Source organism: Pelodiscus sinensis, chromosome 4, assembly GCF_052426305.1.
Source record: "Pelodiscus sinensis isolate ZL-2025 chromosome 4, ASM5242630v1, whole genome shotgun sequence".
NCBI classification, from domain to species: Eukaryota; Metazoa; Chordata; order Testudines; family Trionychidae; genus Pelodiscus; species Pelodiscus sinensis.
In genome coordinates, this window is record NC_143055.1 from 83,430,001 (window position 1) to 83,445,883 (window position 15,883).

Below are 15,883 nucleotides of genomic sequence, written 5' to 3' on the forward strand. Positions count from 1 at the left end.
CACATGGGGTTGAATATAACCCTCACAGATCTGATAGTAGTCAGTTTTCAATCTGTTTCTTCAGTAGCATTTGACTTTAGGACAATCTTGTAAATTTTTAAATATAACAGTCATTAAGTCACCCTTTCTTTTCTTTTTTGTATAAAAGATCTCAGAGTGGTAGCCATGTTAGTCTATAACTTTAAAAACAATGAATAGTCCTGTGGCACCGTATATCATAAGCTTTCATGGGCAAAACCACTTCTTCAGATGAGCTGAAGTGGAAAAACCTGGGATCCAAGAATTTATAACAGAAAAAGAAAGGAGAGAGGAAAAAAGACCCGTCAATCGTAATGCCAGTGCTAATAAGACTAATTGAATGGGCTGGAAGTGTCCCATGCTCAGCTTTTCATGTAAATGAGTTATTAAATGTACAGAAGCTACACTTGTTGCTATCAGTTTGATAATGTTCATACTTTTACTTCATAAAAGGCTAGACTTTGCTCACCTGTCTGTGAAATGTTCAACAATCATGTTTGATATTCTGTCCGTAATTTAGCTGTTTGCATACATCTTCTGACAGGACAGAAATTGAGCTCATGAAATCTGAACCATCAGTGCAGTGAGAAATGGGCAGGAACATGCAAATCTTTATCAGTGACATCTGTAGTATACATGTTAATTCTTTATTTTCCTTAAAGATCAGTTCACATCCGATTAATTCCAAATTTCATGGCATGATCTGCACTTCAAAGGGTAGAATCCTATTGATTTGGGGGAGAACTGGAAAAACTAGAAGGGGAAGATGGAGCCCTTGGCCTCTGGTTAGCAAGAGCCAACAGCTTCAACCAGTTTTGTAATTGCTTATAGATCTAAGAACCAGTGATGACAGCCACAAGCAATTTCCAGCATAAAATGACCCCCCCCCATCTATACTATTTGTCCATATAGCCAGTAGAGTTTAAAATGTTGACACCTTGAATGACTTCTTTCCTAAGCAGAAAGAAAAGAAATAGGAATGGTGGGGAATAAGGGTGTGCACAGAATCACTGGTAGGGCTGGAATGAGGACTGAGGGATTGCCTTGGGAAAGGGGGAAAAGTAAGGCACTCCTTAAGGAAGCCAAAGTGCTTCCTTCCACTGCCTGCCCAGAAAAAGCCTTATGATTTCTGAGGCTATATGAGGACAGGGGGAGAGCACTTCTTTTCATCACTATTGAACAGGAGCATATAGCCCAGAGGTGGGAAATAATTTTTGATGGGGGGGAGGGGCACTCCAAGATTTTGGAAAGTGGTGAAGGGCAGCACTCTTCCATTATATTAATGGAGGATGCAGGGTCTGGGATAGAGGTTAGGTGCAGAAGGGAGGTCAAGGTAAATGAGTTGGGGCAGTGTGGGGTCTGGGAGGGAGTCTGGGTGAAAGGAGATGTTGTGACTTGAGGCACTGGACTGGGGATTTGGGTTGTGACCTAAGGCAGGAGGAGGTTATGGCCTGGGGCTAGGTACTGGGGTTCGGGAGGAGGTATAGGGGTTTAGGTTGTGACTTTGGGCAGGGGATTGGGATGCAGGGTCCAGGAGGTAGTATGGGTTCAAGAGAGTGACAGAGGTTTTGACTTATGTGGGGTAGAGGGCTTGTGGGGAGGGAGGGGGCTCAGGTGCCAGAGGCAGGCTCTGGCCAGAAAACTAGGGTTGCCAGATGGTTGAAACAAATATACCGAAACTCTCCCCCCCCATCCTGCCCCCCCCCCCCCCCAAAAAAAACCATCAGGAAAAAATTCTGTTAGAGGCGGGGGAAGAGGAGGAGGACCAAAGAGTCGTTGAGCAAAAAAAAAAGACTCTAAGGACTTATTAAGCCCCCAAAAAATTAAAATAAAATAGCATGTACCCTTTAAGAGTGAGTGTAGGGATAGGAACAGGGGAGCGGTTGAGCACTAAGCATTGCTTCCCCTAGGTCTTTTGGCCGGCAGCCATTTTGTGCTGGCAGCCTTGGGGATCCAGGTAAGCATGGGGGCTGGTGTTGGGAGCTGGGGAGGGGGGAGAGGCCAGGCGCTGAGTGTTTGTATTGTGCCAGGCGCCTGGCATTTTTGCCTCCTGGCTGGGGACAAATTCTGAAAATACCAGACATCTCAGGTGTCCGGTATTCTCTGAATTTTTTTACTGGGCAGCAGGTGAAAATACCTGTCTGTCCAGGTGTATACCGGGTACCTGGCAACCCTACAGAAGACTTACCTGGGTGACTCCTGGCCAGCAGCCCAGAACGTTTCTCAGATAAGCTCTCTGCCTTCCTCACCCCCACACAGGCTGCTGGGGCCATGTGCTTTGGTGAATAAGGCCATTCCCATTGGCCAGAAATTAGCCAATGAGATTGTGTTGTGGGTGGGCGCAGCGCATGAAGCACCACTACCTCCCAGGCTCACAACTGAGAAAGAAAAACGGACATGGCATCCACTTCGAGCAGTGTTGGGTGCAGGGCAAGCAGGGAGTCTGCCTGAGGCTCCAAGCTGCATCCCTGGGTCGGATCCAATGGCTTGTTGGGCCAAGCAGAGGGTGTTCTGCGTAGGCCTCGTGTAGCCAGTAACTGCCAGTCTGGGAGACAGTGTGTGGTTGTGGACCTGTAAGTAGATGTCAAAATGCTGTTTTACTGACCTTATACCGGAGGAGGGCCTATATGCATTATGGTGTAGAGGTGCATATTTCCATTACTATTGAATGTAGCACTGCAAAAGTAAAAGTTTTAGTAGGAAGAAAATATTTGTGTGGTTTTTATTTTTAATGTGGAACTTTTACCATAGTAGACCATAAATGGATAGGAAGATTAGTGCTTTCATGTCTTCTACCTTGATTTCCATTAACTGCATACTTAATTGTTACTTATGTCAGACATTTGCTTTTATTATTTGTTTGTATGCTTTTATTATCATGAATTTTTAGGTTTAAATAATTGGATTATTTTAATTATTTTAATATGAATCCTAATATGAGTTTTATAAAATTTAATATGTTTTAAAAATGGAAAATGATGTGATGTTACATAAAAATTGATGGAATCCTTAGCAAATCTTAACATTGTAGAACAGATGTCTTTATCTTCTCCAGGGAAAAACGTAATGTATTATTAATGTGATGTTATAACAGTATTTCAATGAAGACAGATTTATTTAAAACCAGGGGCATGTGTATTTCTTCCTATAGTCTGTGGGCTGATTGTGGCTTAGTCACAACACATGCTGGATGGAGGTGCTATGCAATAGCAAACTCCAGGAATTTTAGCTGACTGCACCAGAAGACTTCCTGGGAAAGCACTTTCCATGTGGAGTCTTACTATTTTTGAAGAGGGTCCCACATGCATTTCCACTCTCAGCTGGCCAGCAAGGATAGTCCCTTTTTGGGAGTAAGGTGTTGCTGGGAATGCTGGCCTCATGTAAAACCTGTACACCCCAATCCCACTGTGGTTGGCCCTTCCTCTCACACTGACAGTGGGCTATGCCGTCCCTCCTTTTCATAAACTCAGAAGCCAGAACCTGAGTGGGGTGTTGTAAAAGTCACTAGTTTAAAGCCCTTATCTTCATTTGGCCAACCAATGTCCATTTCCATTAATATATTACCAGAACAGGCAATTGGCAGTCAGCTCCTGGAATTAACAAGAATTCTAACTGTTCAGCAGCTGCCTGCTAGTCAGTTTTTATTTGCCCCAAAAACAGACATTTGATTGGTGAAAGCAAGCCCATCTGCAAGTGGTTTAGAATAATAACTAGTTTACGAATTTTACCTTCATTTGAGGGAAGCAAAACATTGCTCATCTTCTGTCTATTTCCATGAAAACTAGAGGAGCAACAGCAGCCAGCAGTTAATCAGTTAATTTCTGTTACAGGGTTAGCAACTGAAATTCTTGTTTTTCCTAAGAAACTATAGACTGCTGTCCGTTCCTCTGTTGATAGGTGTGTGGTTTCAGGGAAGACACTTAGCTGAGACCTTAAGGCAGCTCTGATTCACTTAACATCCATTCCTGATTCTGCACTCTCCAGGTTTGTTAGAAGGGCTTTCTGGGGAGACAACCCTAATTTTTGGAATGTACTTATTTCAAGTACAATGAAAGCCTATTTATTTAAATTACATATTGTTTATTTTATTCATATAATTTGGGTATAAGTTTGTTCCTAGTAATAACAGTGTAAGGGATCAGCTTTTTACAAGCATACTTGCACTTTTGCATACAATGAAGCAAAGGCACACCTAACACTAGATGTGCACTTTTGCTTGCATACTTTGGAAAGTCTGAGTTGTATTTAATAAGATCTTTGTGGGCTACTCATGCAATTTATGTTTACAATTCTTAACACATTGTTATCATTGTAAGCACTGTATACCAAATGTTGTAGTATAGTAGGAGATGAATATATATCATACCAATATGCTGCTTATACACATATACAAATAGGGTGTTTGAGGATAAATATGATACTGTCTCTGACCCAAAATGTTTTCAGTTAAATTTAGCAATAACACCACCAGAGGTAGCAGCACAGAGTGTGTAGGGGGATGTGGGAGGACAGAGTGTACGCTAATAAGATTGTGTATTTACTTAGGTTTTTACACACACATGTTGTTGGTTCCATTGCTTGTGTTAAATATTTTCTTTGTTAATAAACAAAAGTTGTCATTGGTGACAGCTTCTTCAGAATATTTACATTTTTAGTGGCCAAACCAATAATTTTTCAATAAAGGGAATGGGTGGAAAAGGAAAATAAAGAAATAGGTATCTGCTTACATCAGCATCACTTGTAAGAAAAAAGGAATTGAAATTCTTTCATTGATAAGGACGCACAAGAGAATGAAACACAGATTTTAAAGCTGCTATTTTATTTTTTAACTTTAATGCAGAGGGAGAGGAGGTAGAACTAGCTTCTATAAAATACCAGGTAGATTCTTGGACCCAGGGCCATGTAAAAAGGCCTCCATGCCTTTATTCAGCGTGTAACCTATATTCACAGTGGGGTCTTGCAGCCCAACCCCTAGGATTGAACTCACTTCTGAACTCTCTCATCTGACCAGTTTCTTTGCACTGCCTCATGGTATAGGTCTTCAGTTCTGATGTTCTGAAAAACATATTAATTCAGCAGTAAATAGTTCGTAGTTTTATTCTGCTAGTTTTATTCTGCTATCAGCTCTCAACTCTCCCTTCACCTTCAAGAGTGGAAGCTCATTCCACTAGAGCTCTTGCAACAATTGTAGTGCCTCTTCAAGACATGGACCAACACACACTATTTTCAAATTCACTAATTCTCGGTCTATATTTGAACACAGTGTGGATAAGAGACTAGATAAATAACAATAATGAATAATTGAGATCACAACTAGTAAATATCTCTTCTTTAAGCAAATATACATCAATAAAAGAAAAACACCAATGACAGAAGCAGAAAGAAAATGTAAAAAGAACTAAATAAAACAAAAAAAGTAACAATTTGTATGCTTAGAATCACATCATTTTTGTGCTAATAAATATTATTTGGAGTTGACCAGGGCAAATAGGTAAATAACTGACAGCAGAGCGGGTGGGATTAAATGAGTATTAATTATATCTGGGAGGGGCAATACACTGTTCATTTCCTGCTTTCAAATACTAGGCATTTAATTGGTTCCAGTGTAGGTTCAGGATTTTAACCACAAACCAAGCAATAATTCAGAAGAGTCTCCCCCACTGAGTCTACCCTGGGGGTCAGTTCTATTGTAATACCACCTTCCAGAAGACACACAAGGGGGATAGAGTGTCAGGGGCCTGGAGCAGGGGCTTCAATCTATAAGGCTCCTTCCCTCCCACGGTCCAGCTGTGAAATTACAAGTCTCATTTATTTCTGGAACTGACCCTTTTACCTGCCCCGGATACGGGCGGCAAGTTGCATCAGTTATCACAAAAGTGTTATATGAACCTTGAATCCTGTTATTTTTAATCCAGTTGTCGCTCCAGGAGGTTAGAAGGAAGGTGGGGAAAAAAAAACAAACACACCTTATCTGACCATATTCTAATTTGCAATGGGAAAAACCAGATGATTGATCAGACCAGAAGCATCATAAGCCTCACAACTTCTAATCTTAAATTAAGGGAAGAGGAGGTGGGGCAGCTAACTGGCGAGTAACGGTTTGTCTACACTGCAAAAACAAACTCATGACACCAAATCTCAGAGACCAGGTCAGTTGGCCCAGGCTTGCAGTTCTTGTGCTGCATATCTAAAAACAGCATAGAGATTTGGGTTGGAGCCTGGGTTTCAAGACCCTCTCCCCTCCTCAGGGGACCCATGCTGCAGCATTTTCACTATTTATAGCCCTATGAGCCTGGCTCTATTGACCCCGCCTCTGGACTTAGTGTTGCAGTGTAGATGTATCCTAAAAGGCTTTATTAAAGTCTGATCTAGTTTAAACAGATGGGAGGGAGGGGCACCTGGCAGACAATCAGCTGGCCCTTTCCTTTTTTATGCAGCCAAAAACTAAGTGGAGAACCAAAGGTGGGTAAGTAATATACCCCTATATATCCCGCTTCTGACACTCATGCGTTTTGGACTTCTCTCATTCCCTACTGTACAGCCACAGGGTCCTCCCCTGTTAAAGGCGGTGGGAGGGTAGAGGAATAAGAACTGAACTGAGCACAAGATCCTTCATTGACTTATACATAATGATGCAGCATGTGGTACCAGATGCAAAGTCAGGGGTGTTACAGCATAGTTGTTTTTTTTGTGCATTAGCAATTCACAGACTGCCCTGCTACACTATCCAAGCATCACAGCCTGTCGCGTAACCCCCAAATCGTCCCACTGCCCAGCAGGCTGGTTGCCCCGTTGCTGGACTAGTCTGAGTGGCCAGAGGAATGTTCAGACAGGTGCCAAGGCCGTAGGTGCAGTCCCCGAGTGAGAGGCAGGAGGGGGAGGAGAAGAGAAAGAGAGAGAGAGATCAGAGGCTCAGGAGAGAAGACCAACATGGAGGAGAGACCTGAAAATCCCGTCTTATGATGGGCTAATTGGCTAGTCTTTATATAGAAGATCTACTCAGACATCGACAAACCAAGGACAGTCCCTACCCCTGAACATATCTGCTCTACCGCCAAACTTCCCTTGGGCGGTGTACTCATAAACTTGCACACCTTAATCTGGAACAATGCTCATTAGGAACCCTGTGTATCTTGTAAACCAGGGGTTGGCAACCTACAGCACGCATGCCACTTATGGCACCCAAGCCGATTTTCAGCGGCATGCAGAAGGGAGCTCAGCCTCCTCCGCTGTGCTGTGGCTGGAGAGTGCTCCCTCCTCCCTACAGCAGGTTAGGCTGTAGTGGAGGAGGCAATGTTGGGGCTGAGCCTCCTCAGCAGAACCTCGGCTGGGACTAGAGCTGCCACTGCCATGGCCACATGGTCCAGGGCCAGCCCTGGAGGCTGGAGGGGCCACAGCTGTGCAGTCCGAAGCCAGCCCCGGACGGGCCGACCCAGAACCTTGTGGCAGTGGCACCTCTGGCCTCCAGGGCTGGACCCAGGCCACATGGGCCACAGCAGCGGGGCCTCCAGGGACAGCCCCAGACCACAATGGCAGCGGGGCCTCTGGGGTGGCCTTGGACTGTGGCAGCAGGGCCACTGGGGCCAGACCACATGGGCCCTGACAGCGGCACCTCCCTCTGGGGTGGCTGCAGACGTTGCTGCAAGGTGGCATGAAGCCAGGTAAGGTCCTCCCTCATGCCCAGATCCCCCCCCCATCCCACTCCCCTCACTCCTCCAAGACCCAGCACCCCCAGCTTCCTCTGACACTTTCCCTTGTTCCTGCACCCTCTCTCCTGGCCAGACACCCCCACCGTGCTCCTTCATCCACGTTGTTCCTGCATCCTCTTTCCTGGCCACACACTGCACCCTTCCTTGCTCCTGCTCCCTCTACCTGACCAGACACCCTACTCCCAGGCTGCTTCTGCCCCCCTATCTCCCACCCAGGCCTCACAACTTCTCCCACTTCAGTACCCCACCTCCCTCCCACATCCTGTACCTACTTGCTGGTAGCCCTGTCTCACACACTGAACCCCTCATTTTTGCCCCTATACCAGAGCCTAAGTGGGTCCATAAAATCCACTAACACTGGAACCTCAGAAAAGTAAATCTGGTCTATGGGAAGCCCTGAACCTCAGTCCCCTCCTTCCCTTCCTCTCACCCCATGAGGCTGGAGAACCAGAGGAGCGAGGTATCTCAGTTGGGGCCACATCAGTGAGTGTTGGGGGTTTGGGGAGGAGTTTATTTGCTTTTCACTTGTTTGGTCCCCAAATGATTTTTCTGTGGGTCAGGATCCATGACTAAAAAAAGGTCCTCCACCTCTGCCATGATTTGTGTTGGACATAATATTTTACTTTATTTAAAATGAAGTTAGATAAATTAACATGAGAAAGTTTAAAATGCTTAATCTGTTTCATAATTTCAATTAAACATTCTCCCTAGCTGCAGCTGGTTCAGAAAATAAGGTCACTGTACCCAGCTTTAAATTTTTAGAGATTGCCTAGCTCCTAGAACTGGAAGGGACCTTGAAAGGTCACTGAGTCCAGTCCCCTGCCTTCACAGCAGGACCAAGCAAGTACCATCCCTGACACATTTTTGCCCCAAATCCCTAAATGCCCTCTGCAAGGATTGAACTCACAACCCTGAGTTTAGCAGGCCAATGCTCAAACCAGTGAGCTATCGTTTCCCCCTTGCCCTTGCTGCCCCGCCGCCCTCCCCCCCTTTTTCCTGGCACACAGATCCATGAATAAGTTAAATCTCAGTACACCTCTTATGAAAGGTTTCCGACCCCTGCACTAAAACATAAGATCTTCATCTTTATTTATTTATTAATGAAGCTGCCATAAGTAGGACTATTATTGACTTTTCAAAGTATCACTGGCACTTGGACCCATACATAGAGGAGAATAAGTCAAATCTCCGCACTCCACCTCTGAAAGGTTGCTGATCCCTGTTGTAAACTTTCTAACCAAGACTTGCAGTTTTAGATAACCCAAGCTTGACTCCAGATGTACAGAACATTTCCTTTAAACATGTGTAAACATGAATTTCAAACATTAGCTTTAATAATTTTTGTATAACTTTCTTCAAACTCCCATGAGCCTGGTGGAATGGTTCACAGTCTCAAGATCAGGGGTGGCCAATAAAAAAAGGTGGCCCACCAGGGTTAGTGCCTTGTGGGCTACTGCTATATTTACCTGCGCCGCCACAGGTATTGAGTGATCATATTTCTTATTTGCCATGGACTGCTGTTCCCACCAATAAGAGAGGTGGGAAGCAGCACAGACTGGGACACCACAGAAGTGCAGGTGAATATAGAAATGGGGGCTCACCAGGGACTAGGCCTGCAGACCAGATCCGGCCCATGGGCTGGAATTTGCCCACCCCTGCTTAAGAGTCAGTCATTGCTGCAATCCTAAAAGAGGAAGTGTTTTTGAAATATTTCTTTATTTCAGTTTAATATTCTGTATCTTATCTTCCACATCCTTACTTGTATGTAGAGCGTATTCATGTACATAAATGGTCTAATTCAAGTCATATGGATTGTTGTATCAATAAATTATATGCTGAATAAATGTTGCAGCTTTAGATTTTAAGCTCTTTGGTGCAATGACTATATCTTTTACCAAGTTTTGTACTTTGGGTACTTAATAAATAATAAGAGTTTATCTTGTTTGTTTTGCTAGTAAGAAAGTCTAAAGGTATTCTAGTCAGTGTTCAAAGTGTTGGAAATGCTTCCTTGTGATTTTTCTATTCCTTTTCATCTCTCTGATCCATGATGGATCATGGCAAATTAAAAATAACATGGCATGACTACTTGTAACTAAGCTAGAAGGCTTTACAAAATCTCAGAAAGAGGATGGAAAGAAAAGAGAATGTGAAGTACACTCAAGAATGTGGAGGCCATTTTTCAGCCTCCAGAATAAAAAGATCTAAGGAAACAGAGAAGTCTTTGTTTGCTTACACTATGATTCTTCCTTTTCACAAGCCAGTGTATACATTTGAAAAGTCATTTTGCTTGGTTAAAATAGTTAAAATTAATTAAGTCACTGTATTATGTGACTAAATATTTTGAATAAGCACAGAAGAATCAATAAAAACTGGCTAGTGATCATTGAACAATCATATTCCTCTATTATACATCTATATTATATTCTAATATTACAAGTGAGGCAAGCAATCCAAATCCTCATGGCTGTTTACCTTTTTGTCTTGCAATAGCAATTTAAAAACAGCAAAGTTCTAATTAGCACTGTTATTTTAATACAGGAAAGTTTAGTCTGAGATTTTCTAAGAAAAGAGCTACTTGGAGATGTGAAGAGAAAGTAGAATTTGGTTTGTTTTTAACTATGACTAAGAAATTTTTATCTCTAATATGGTGTGGTATGCTGACACATTATGTAACTTCTCTTAAAATAGAAAAAGCTCTATTGGTTAATAAGAGTTTTGTTTATACAAACTACCTCATTTCAGACCATCTCATGGGATTACAAAAAGGCATTTTCTTCTTTATAAAGGCACCATCAATATATATGCTTTGTCAGCCATTGGTAGTCTAGGATAACAGAAATGCAATAGTTTAACTAAATACCTGGAAGTTCCTTGTACACTCTAAAAATATTTTCCATTAAGCAGTTCAGTGAATTATACTAAACTCTAACATAAACTAGAAAATAATTTATCAGATTCACCTTTATTGTAGCACTCATTTGTCTTTGTAGCTTGACCTTATATGTTGCCAGGAAAGTAATTGGAACAGCTTTGGAAATGAAAGTTATTTGGGGTGGAGGAATGGTAATGCTAGCAAGGCAGAAAGTTAGAATAGCTGGAGCATTATTATTTAGACCTGATATCCTCTTTAATACCCAGATGTCCATCCATAGCATTAAGCTGCTAACTCCTTCATGGTCTATGACAGTGATTTGAAGGAGATAACAGGCAGTCATGCATTTAATTTTATTTTTATAAGCCACTTGCCTCAATTTTTATTCTTTTCCTAAAACTGTCAGCTATATTTTTGCAATAGTACACCATCCAAAATGATGTCAAAGTCAAGATGTCTGTATGTTGACAGAATTCTTTGACTGCCCTGAACTTTGTGTAAAAACTGACCATATACTTTATCCTTCCTCTTCCCACTCTATTTCTTTCCCTCACACTACGCACACACACTTAGCCAATTTCCTGCTGTACAGTGTGTGGAGTTGTGCATTTGATGAAAAGTATTACATGAAGGCTTGGATATAGCAGCCAATATGTCTCCTTTGGAACACTGTTGCCTTTTCCCAGAAAAGAACTGAAAGGTCACTGCAGAAACGTATCTAGGGATCATAGTGGACCACAAGCTAAATATGAGTCAACAGTGTGATGCTATTGCAAAAAAAGAAAACATGATTCTGGGATGCATTAACAGGAGTGTTGTGAGCAAGACACGAGAAGTCATTCTTCCACTCTACTTTGTGCTGATCAGGCCTCAGTTGGAGTATTGTGTCTGGTTCTGGGCACCACATTTCAAGAAAAATGTGGAGAAATTGGAGAAGGTCCAGAGAAGAGCAACAAGAATAATTAAAGGTCTAGAGAACATGAGCTATGAAGGAAGACTGAAAGAACTGGGCTTGTTTAGTTTGGAAAGGAGAAGACTGAGAGAGGACATGATAGTGGTTGTAAGGTATCTAAAAGGGTGTCACCAGGAGGAGGGAGAAAAATTGTTCTCCTTGGCCTCTGATGATAGGACAAGAAGCAATGAGCTTAAGCTGCAGCAAGGGAGGTTTAGGCTGGACATTTGGAAAAACTTCCTGTCAGGGTGGTTTAACACTGGAATAAATTTTCTAGGAAGGTTGTGGAATCTCCGTCTCTGGAGATATTTAAAAGCAGGTTGGCTAGACATCTATCAGGGATGATCTAGCGGTACTGGGTCCTGCCATGAGGGTAGGGGACTGGAGTAGATGACCTCTCAAGGTCCCTTCCAGTTCTAGTGTTCTGTGATTCTATGACATTGACAACCTAATTTTGTATTTAACTGTCTATACGGGAGGGCTAAAGTTGAATTAAGCTATGCAACTTCAGCAACATCAATTGCATAGCTGAAGTCGAAATAGCTTAATTCAGCTTTTAGCGCTGTGTACGCAGCAAGAAGTTGAAGGAAGAACACTCTTCCTTTGACTTCCCTTACTTCTCATAAAATGAGGGTTACCATGAGTTGGAGTAAGAAGTCCTCCAGCTTGACATTATTCCAAAATAAAGGCTTGTAGTGTAGATGTGCACTATGTTATTTTGGAATAATGTTAGGTATTCTGAAATAATGTTTCTGTGTAGATGTACCTTATATGTGTTGTTTCTAGTATCGTCAAAACGTGTATCTCAAATCTGTTTTCAAATGATATTTTTCCTTATTTCTGTAGCCGTTTTCCACTAAGATAGTAGTATCCCTACTTACCTATAGTAAGTCCAGTTAACAAAAATTCCTGATTCAGTGAAATCAACTTATGTTCCAATGTGCCTCACAGCTTAAAATGCGGCGAGGAGTCCTGTGGTACCTTATAGACTAACTGAAATGTAGGAGCATAAGCGTTTGTGGGCAAAGACCCACTTCGTCAGATGCATGCATCTGACAAAGTGGGTCTTTGCCCACGAAAGCTTATGCTCCTACACTTCAGTTAGTCTATAAGGTGCCACAGGACTCCTCGCCGCTTTTGCAGATTCAGACTAACACGGCTACCCCTCTGATACTTGACAGCTTAAAAAGACTCTGCTGTTGGTCCTGTAAGGCTGGAATGCAGTGACAACATTTAGAAAGGTCAGCTAGTTATAAAGTGGCCGTATTCTCTGTTTTCTCATTCCTACAGCATATAGCAGAGGTGGCCACTCAGGATAAGATGGAACACATACAATCTTTGTAGGACATCAATCTGTTGCTCAACAAGAATGAGCTGCAGGTTTTATTGTAGAGCTTTGTTGGCTGCGTATCACTGGAAGATTGCACTTTGGCTTCCCGGACGTGTGGGTTGCCATGTGTGGATTTTGTTATGAATTTGCATTCTCACCTGCTTCTGTTCTGTTTTTCCTTTGCAGAGAGAGGATGCGCCAGTCTGCAATGTTTGAATTGTGCCAGGGGATGCACCAGATCAGCCTGCAGTTTGTTCGCTTGCAGATTAGCTTTGAAGAATATACAATAATGAAAGTTTTGCTGCTGTTAAGCACAGGTAGGTTAGCTTCTATTGTTACCCAGCATTCTTGCTCATTGTTAGATGACAGATTGGGTTAGTACCTATAATTCAGAAAATGATACAAGGCATTTAAGTACAAGAGTAACAAAAGAGGAAACAAATATTGCCCTGGAGGCTAAGGAGTTCACAAGAGAAGGGATGGAAAAACAAAGAGCCCCACTTCCTGACTGCACTACGTCAGAGCTCAACTGCAGTTCCTGCTCCCCATTACAGCAGGGCCTGCTCTTTTTGTTCAGGTCCTATATCCTGGAAAGGATGATAAGGAAGCAGGGCTATAGTCCTGTCCCTCCATGAATGAACCAACAGATTTAGTCAAGCATATCAAGGGAGCATGCTGCTTCTCGTAAAAAGGAGAACCTGCTCCCCTACATGCTGGGGAACTGGGAGGAATTCTGATTCACTGAGCTATAATTGTCTTCAACACAAATGACTTAAAGGCCCCTTGAAGATTGGAATGTGACAAAACAAGTCTAGTGCTAGTATCGAGTACAGTGAGTGTGGCATGCTATAGTATATACTACACAATATTGCTTTTTTCTTAAGCTGCAGCTTGAATTTCAGAGACTTTCTTTTTGTATTGAAGAACTGCCACACAGGACATGTTGATATGCTCCCAAAGTTCAGACCACAGGAGCGTAAATTGCAGTGCACACTGAAGTGCTGCTGCGGTACCTCTCCAGTGTGATCTCTGGGGGTGCCAATTTAAAAGGTTTCTAGTACACTTCAGTGTAGCCATGTTTGAGGAGGCCTACACTGTTGCAATCTTGGGATCCTTAAGTTCATGCCCATGGAGTCCATATGGGAAAGTTACAGCACAGCAATTCAGTGCGAACTGAACTTCACACCTCCATAATCCAAATAATAGGGGAGTATAGTCATGCCCTCAGTGTTAATGACAATGATGTTTAATAATCTTCTGTTCCTATAGATTTAAAGAATTACAACCCCGATACAATACACATGTCTGTAAAACATAAACATTGGAACAGCATGACCATTTTCAAGGTTCAGAAAAGGGCAACAAAAATTATTGGGGATTTGGAATGTGTCCTATATGAAGACAGATTAAAAAGTCTTGGACTTTTCAGGTTGGAAAAGAGGAGACTAAGGGGAGGGGGGATATGATAGAAGTCTATAAAACCATGACTGGTATGGAAAAGGCAAATAAGGAAAAGTTATTTACTTATTCCCACAATATAAGAGCTCGGGGTCACTATGAAATTAACAGGCAGCAGGTTTAAAACAAACAAAAGGAAGTTTTTCTTTACTCAGTGCAGTCAACCTGTGGAACTCCTTGCCAAAGGATGTGGTGAAGGCTAGAACTTTAACAGGGTTCAAAAAACAGCTAAATAGATTCATGGAGGTTAGGTCCATCAATGGCTATTAGCCAGGATGGGTAGTAATGGTGTCCCTAGCCTCTGTTTCTCTGGAGGTGGGAGACAGGGAAGGGATTATGTGAGGATTACTTTTGTGATCCCTCCCTCTGGGGCATCTGGTGTTGGCCACTTTTGGCAGACAGGATACTGAGCTAGATGGACCTTTAGCCTGACCCAGGATGGCCATTTTTATGTTCTGTATTTCCTTCCCCATCCAGCCTGATCCCCATCTGTTTTTGTGAACAGAAACTTTTTTCTTTTTGTTTGATTTATTCAGTCACGTCCCAAAGGATTGTTTACAGCATCATCTCTTACTTTGGTGCTTTGTGATGCCCCAAATACTGGACTGTGACATCAATGAATTAATTAGGCAGGAATTCCCCCATCACAAGAGGAGTCCACACGTGGCCAGAGGCCCATTGCATTTCCTGCTTTCTACTTGTGAGCTATTGGTGCTTGAGAAAGAGCCTGAGACTGCTCTGACCTTTGTGGGGGGAATACTTTGGGTATGTCTACATTGCAGCTGGGAGTGAGCCTTCTGACCTGGGCTTGAGCTTGTGCACTAAAAATAGCAGTCTGAACAGTGAGGCTTGGACTAGAAATTGGGATCTCAAGTCCTCCTAGCCTCATAGGCACAAAAGGCAAAACTTCAGGCCAAGACGTAACATCCATACTGCTGGTTTTAGCATAGTAGTTCATGACCCAATAGCATATATCCGTCTGTCTGGCATGGGAGACTCACTCCCAACTGCACTCACCCTTCAGATCCTGGCCAGTTCCGTACTATAACCCCTCCTCTGCCCTGTGAATAAGGGAACTCCACAGCAGCAGAGTAGGGCAAGCCCCTGCATCCTGACCCCGCTACCCACTGGAAGCACAAGGCAGGCAGAGATGGGTAAGCCCCAGCACCCCAATCCTGCACAGAGTGGAACAAGCCCCCGTGCTCTGACTCCACAACCTGTTGGTGCAGCAGATAGGCATAGGGGCCAAGCTCCCTGAGCCCAGACCCTGCTCCCCACTGGGAGTAGTATGTCAGGCAAGTTGAGTAGGGCTAGCTTGACCCCATTCCTTGCTGGGAGCACTGGGCGGGCACTGCAGAAGCGCCCTGGAAACAGATAGAGGCAAGCTCCAAGTGCCGTGTGAGGAATGCTGGTGCGCACATTTACAGGTGGCTGGTCAGTAAATGTCTATCCTTCGCTTCCCACAGACCAGCTGGGGGGAGAGAGGAAAGGTTGGCACATTGCTGCTATCCTCCATCATTTTTCACCCACCTGAAGTCAGGGCA

The 15,883-nt window shown here is 43.2% G+C and overlaps 2 protein-coding genes across 4 annotated transcripts in view; one reads left to right on the forward strand and one right to left on the reverse strand.

The window, feature by feature from the left end:
• The window catches only part of NR3C2 (nuclear receptor subfamily 3 group C member 2), a 254,754-nt gene that overhangs the window by 217,048 nt on the left and 21,823 nt on the right, over nucleotides 1-15,883 (forward strand). For all 3 annotated transcript variants that reach the window (XM_014578934.3, XM_014578933.4, XM_006133847.5), the window contains exon 7: nucleotides 13,068-13,198. In XM_014578934.3, coding sequence (XP_014434420.2) covers nucleotides 13,068-13,198 — 131 coding nt within the window. The remainder of the gene's footprint in view (nucleotides 1-13,067; nucleotides 13,199-15,883) is intronic.
• The window catches only part of ARHGAP10 (Rho GTPase activating protein 10), a 275,716-nt gene continuing 264,655 nt past the window's right edge, over nucleotides 4,823-15,883 (reverse strand). The window contains exon 23 of the mRNA XM_075930012.2: nucleotides 4,823-5,073. Within this exon, the coding sequence (XP_075786127.2) occupies nucleotides 5,060-5,073 (14 nt within the window). The 3' untranslated portion in view covers nucleotides 4,823-5,059. The remainder of the gene's footprint in view (nucleotides 5,074-15,883) is intronic.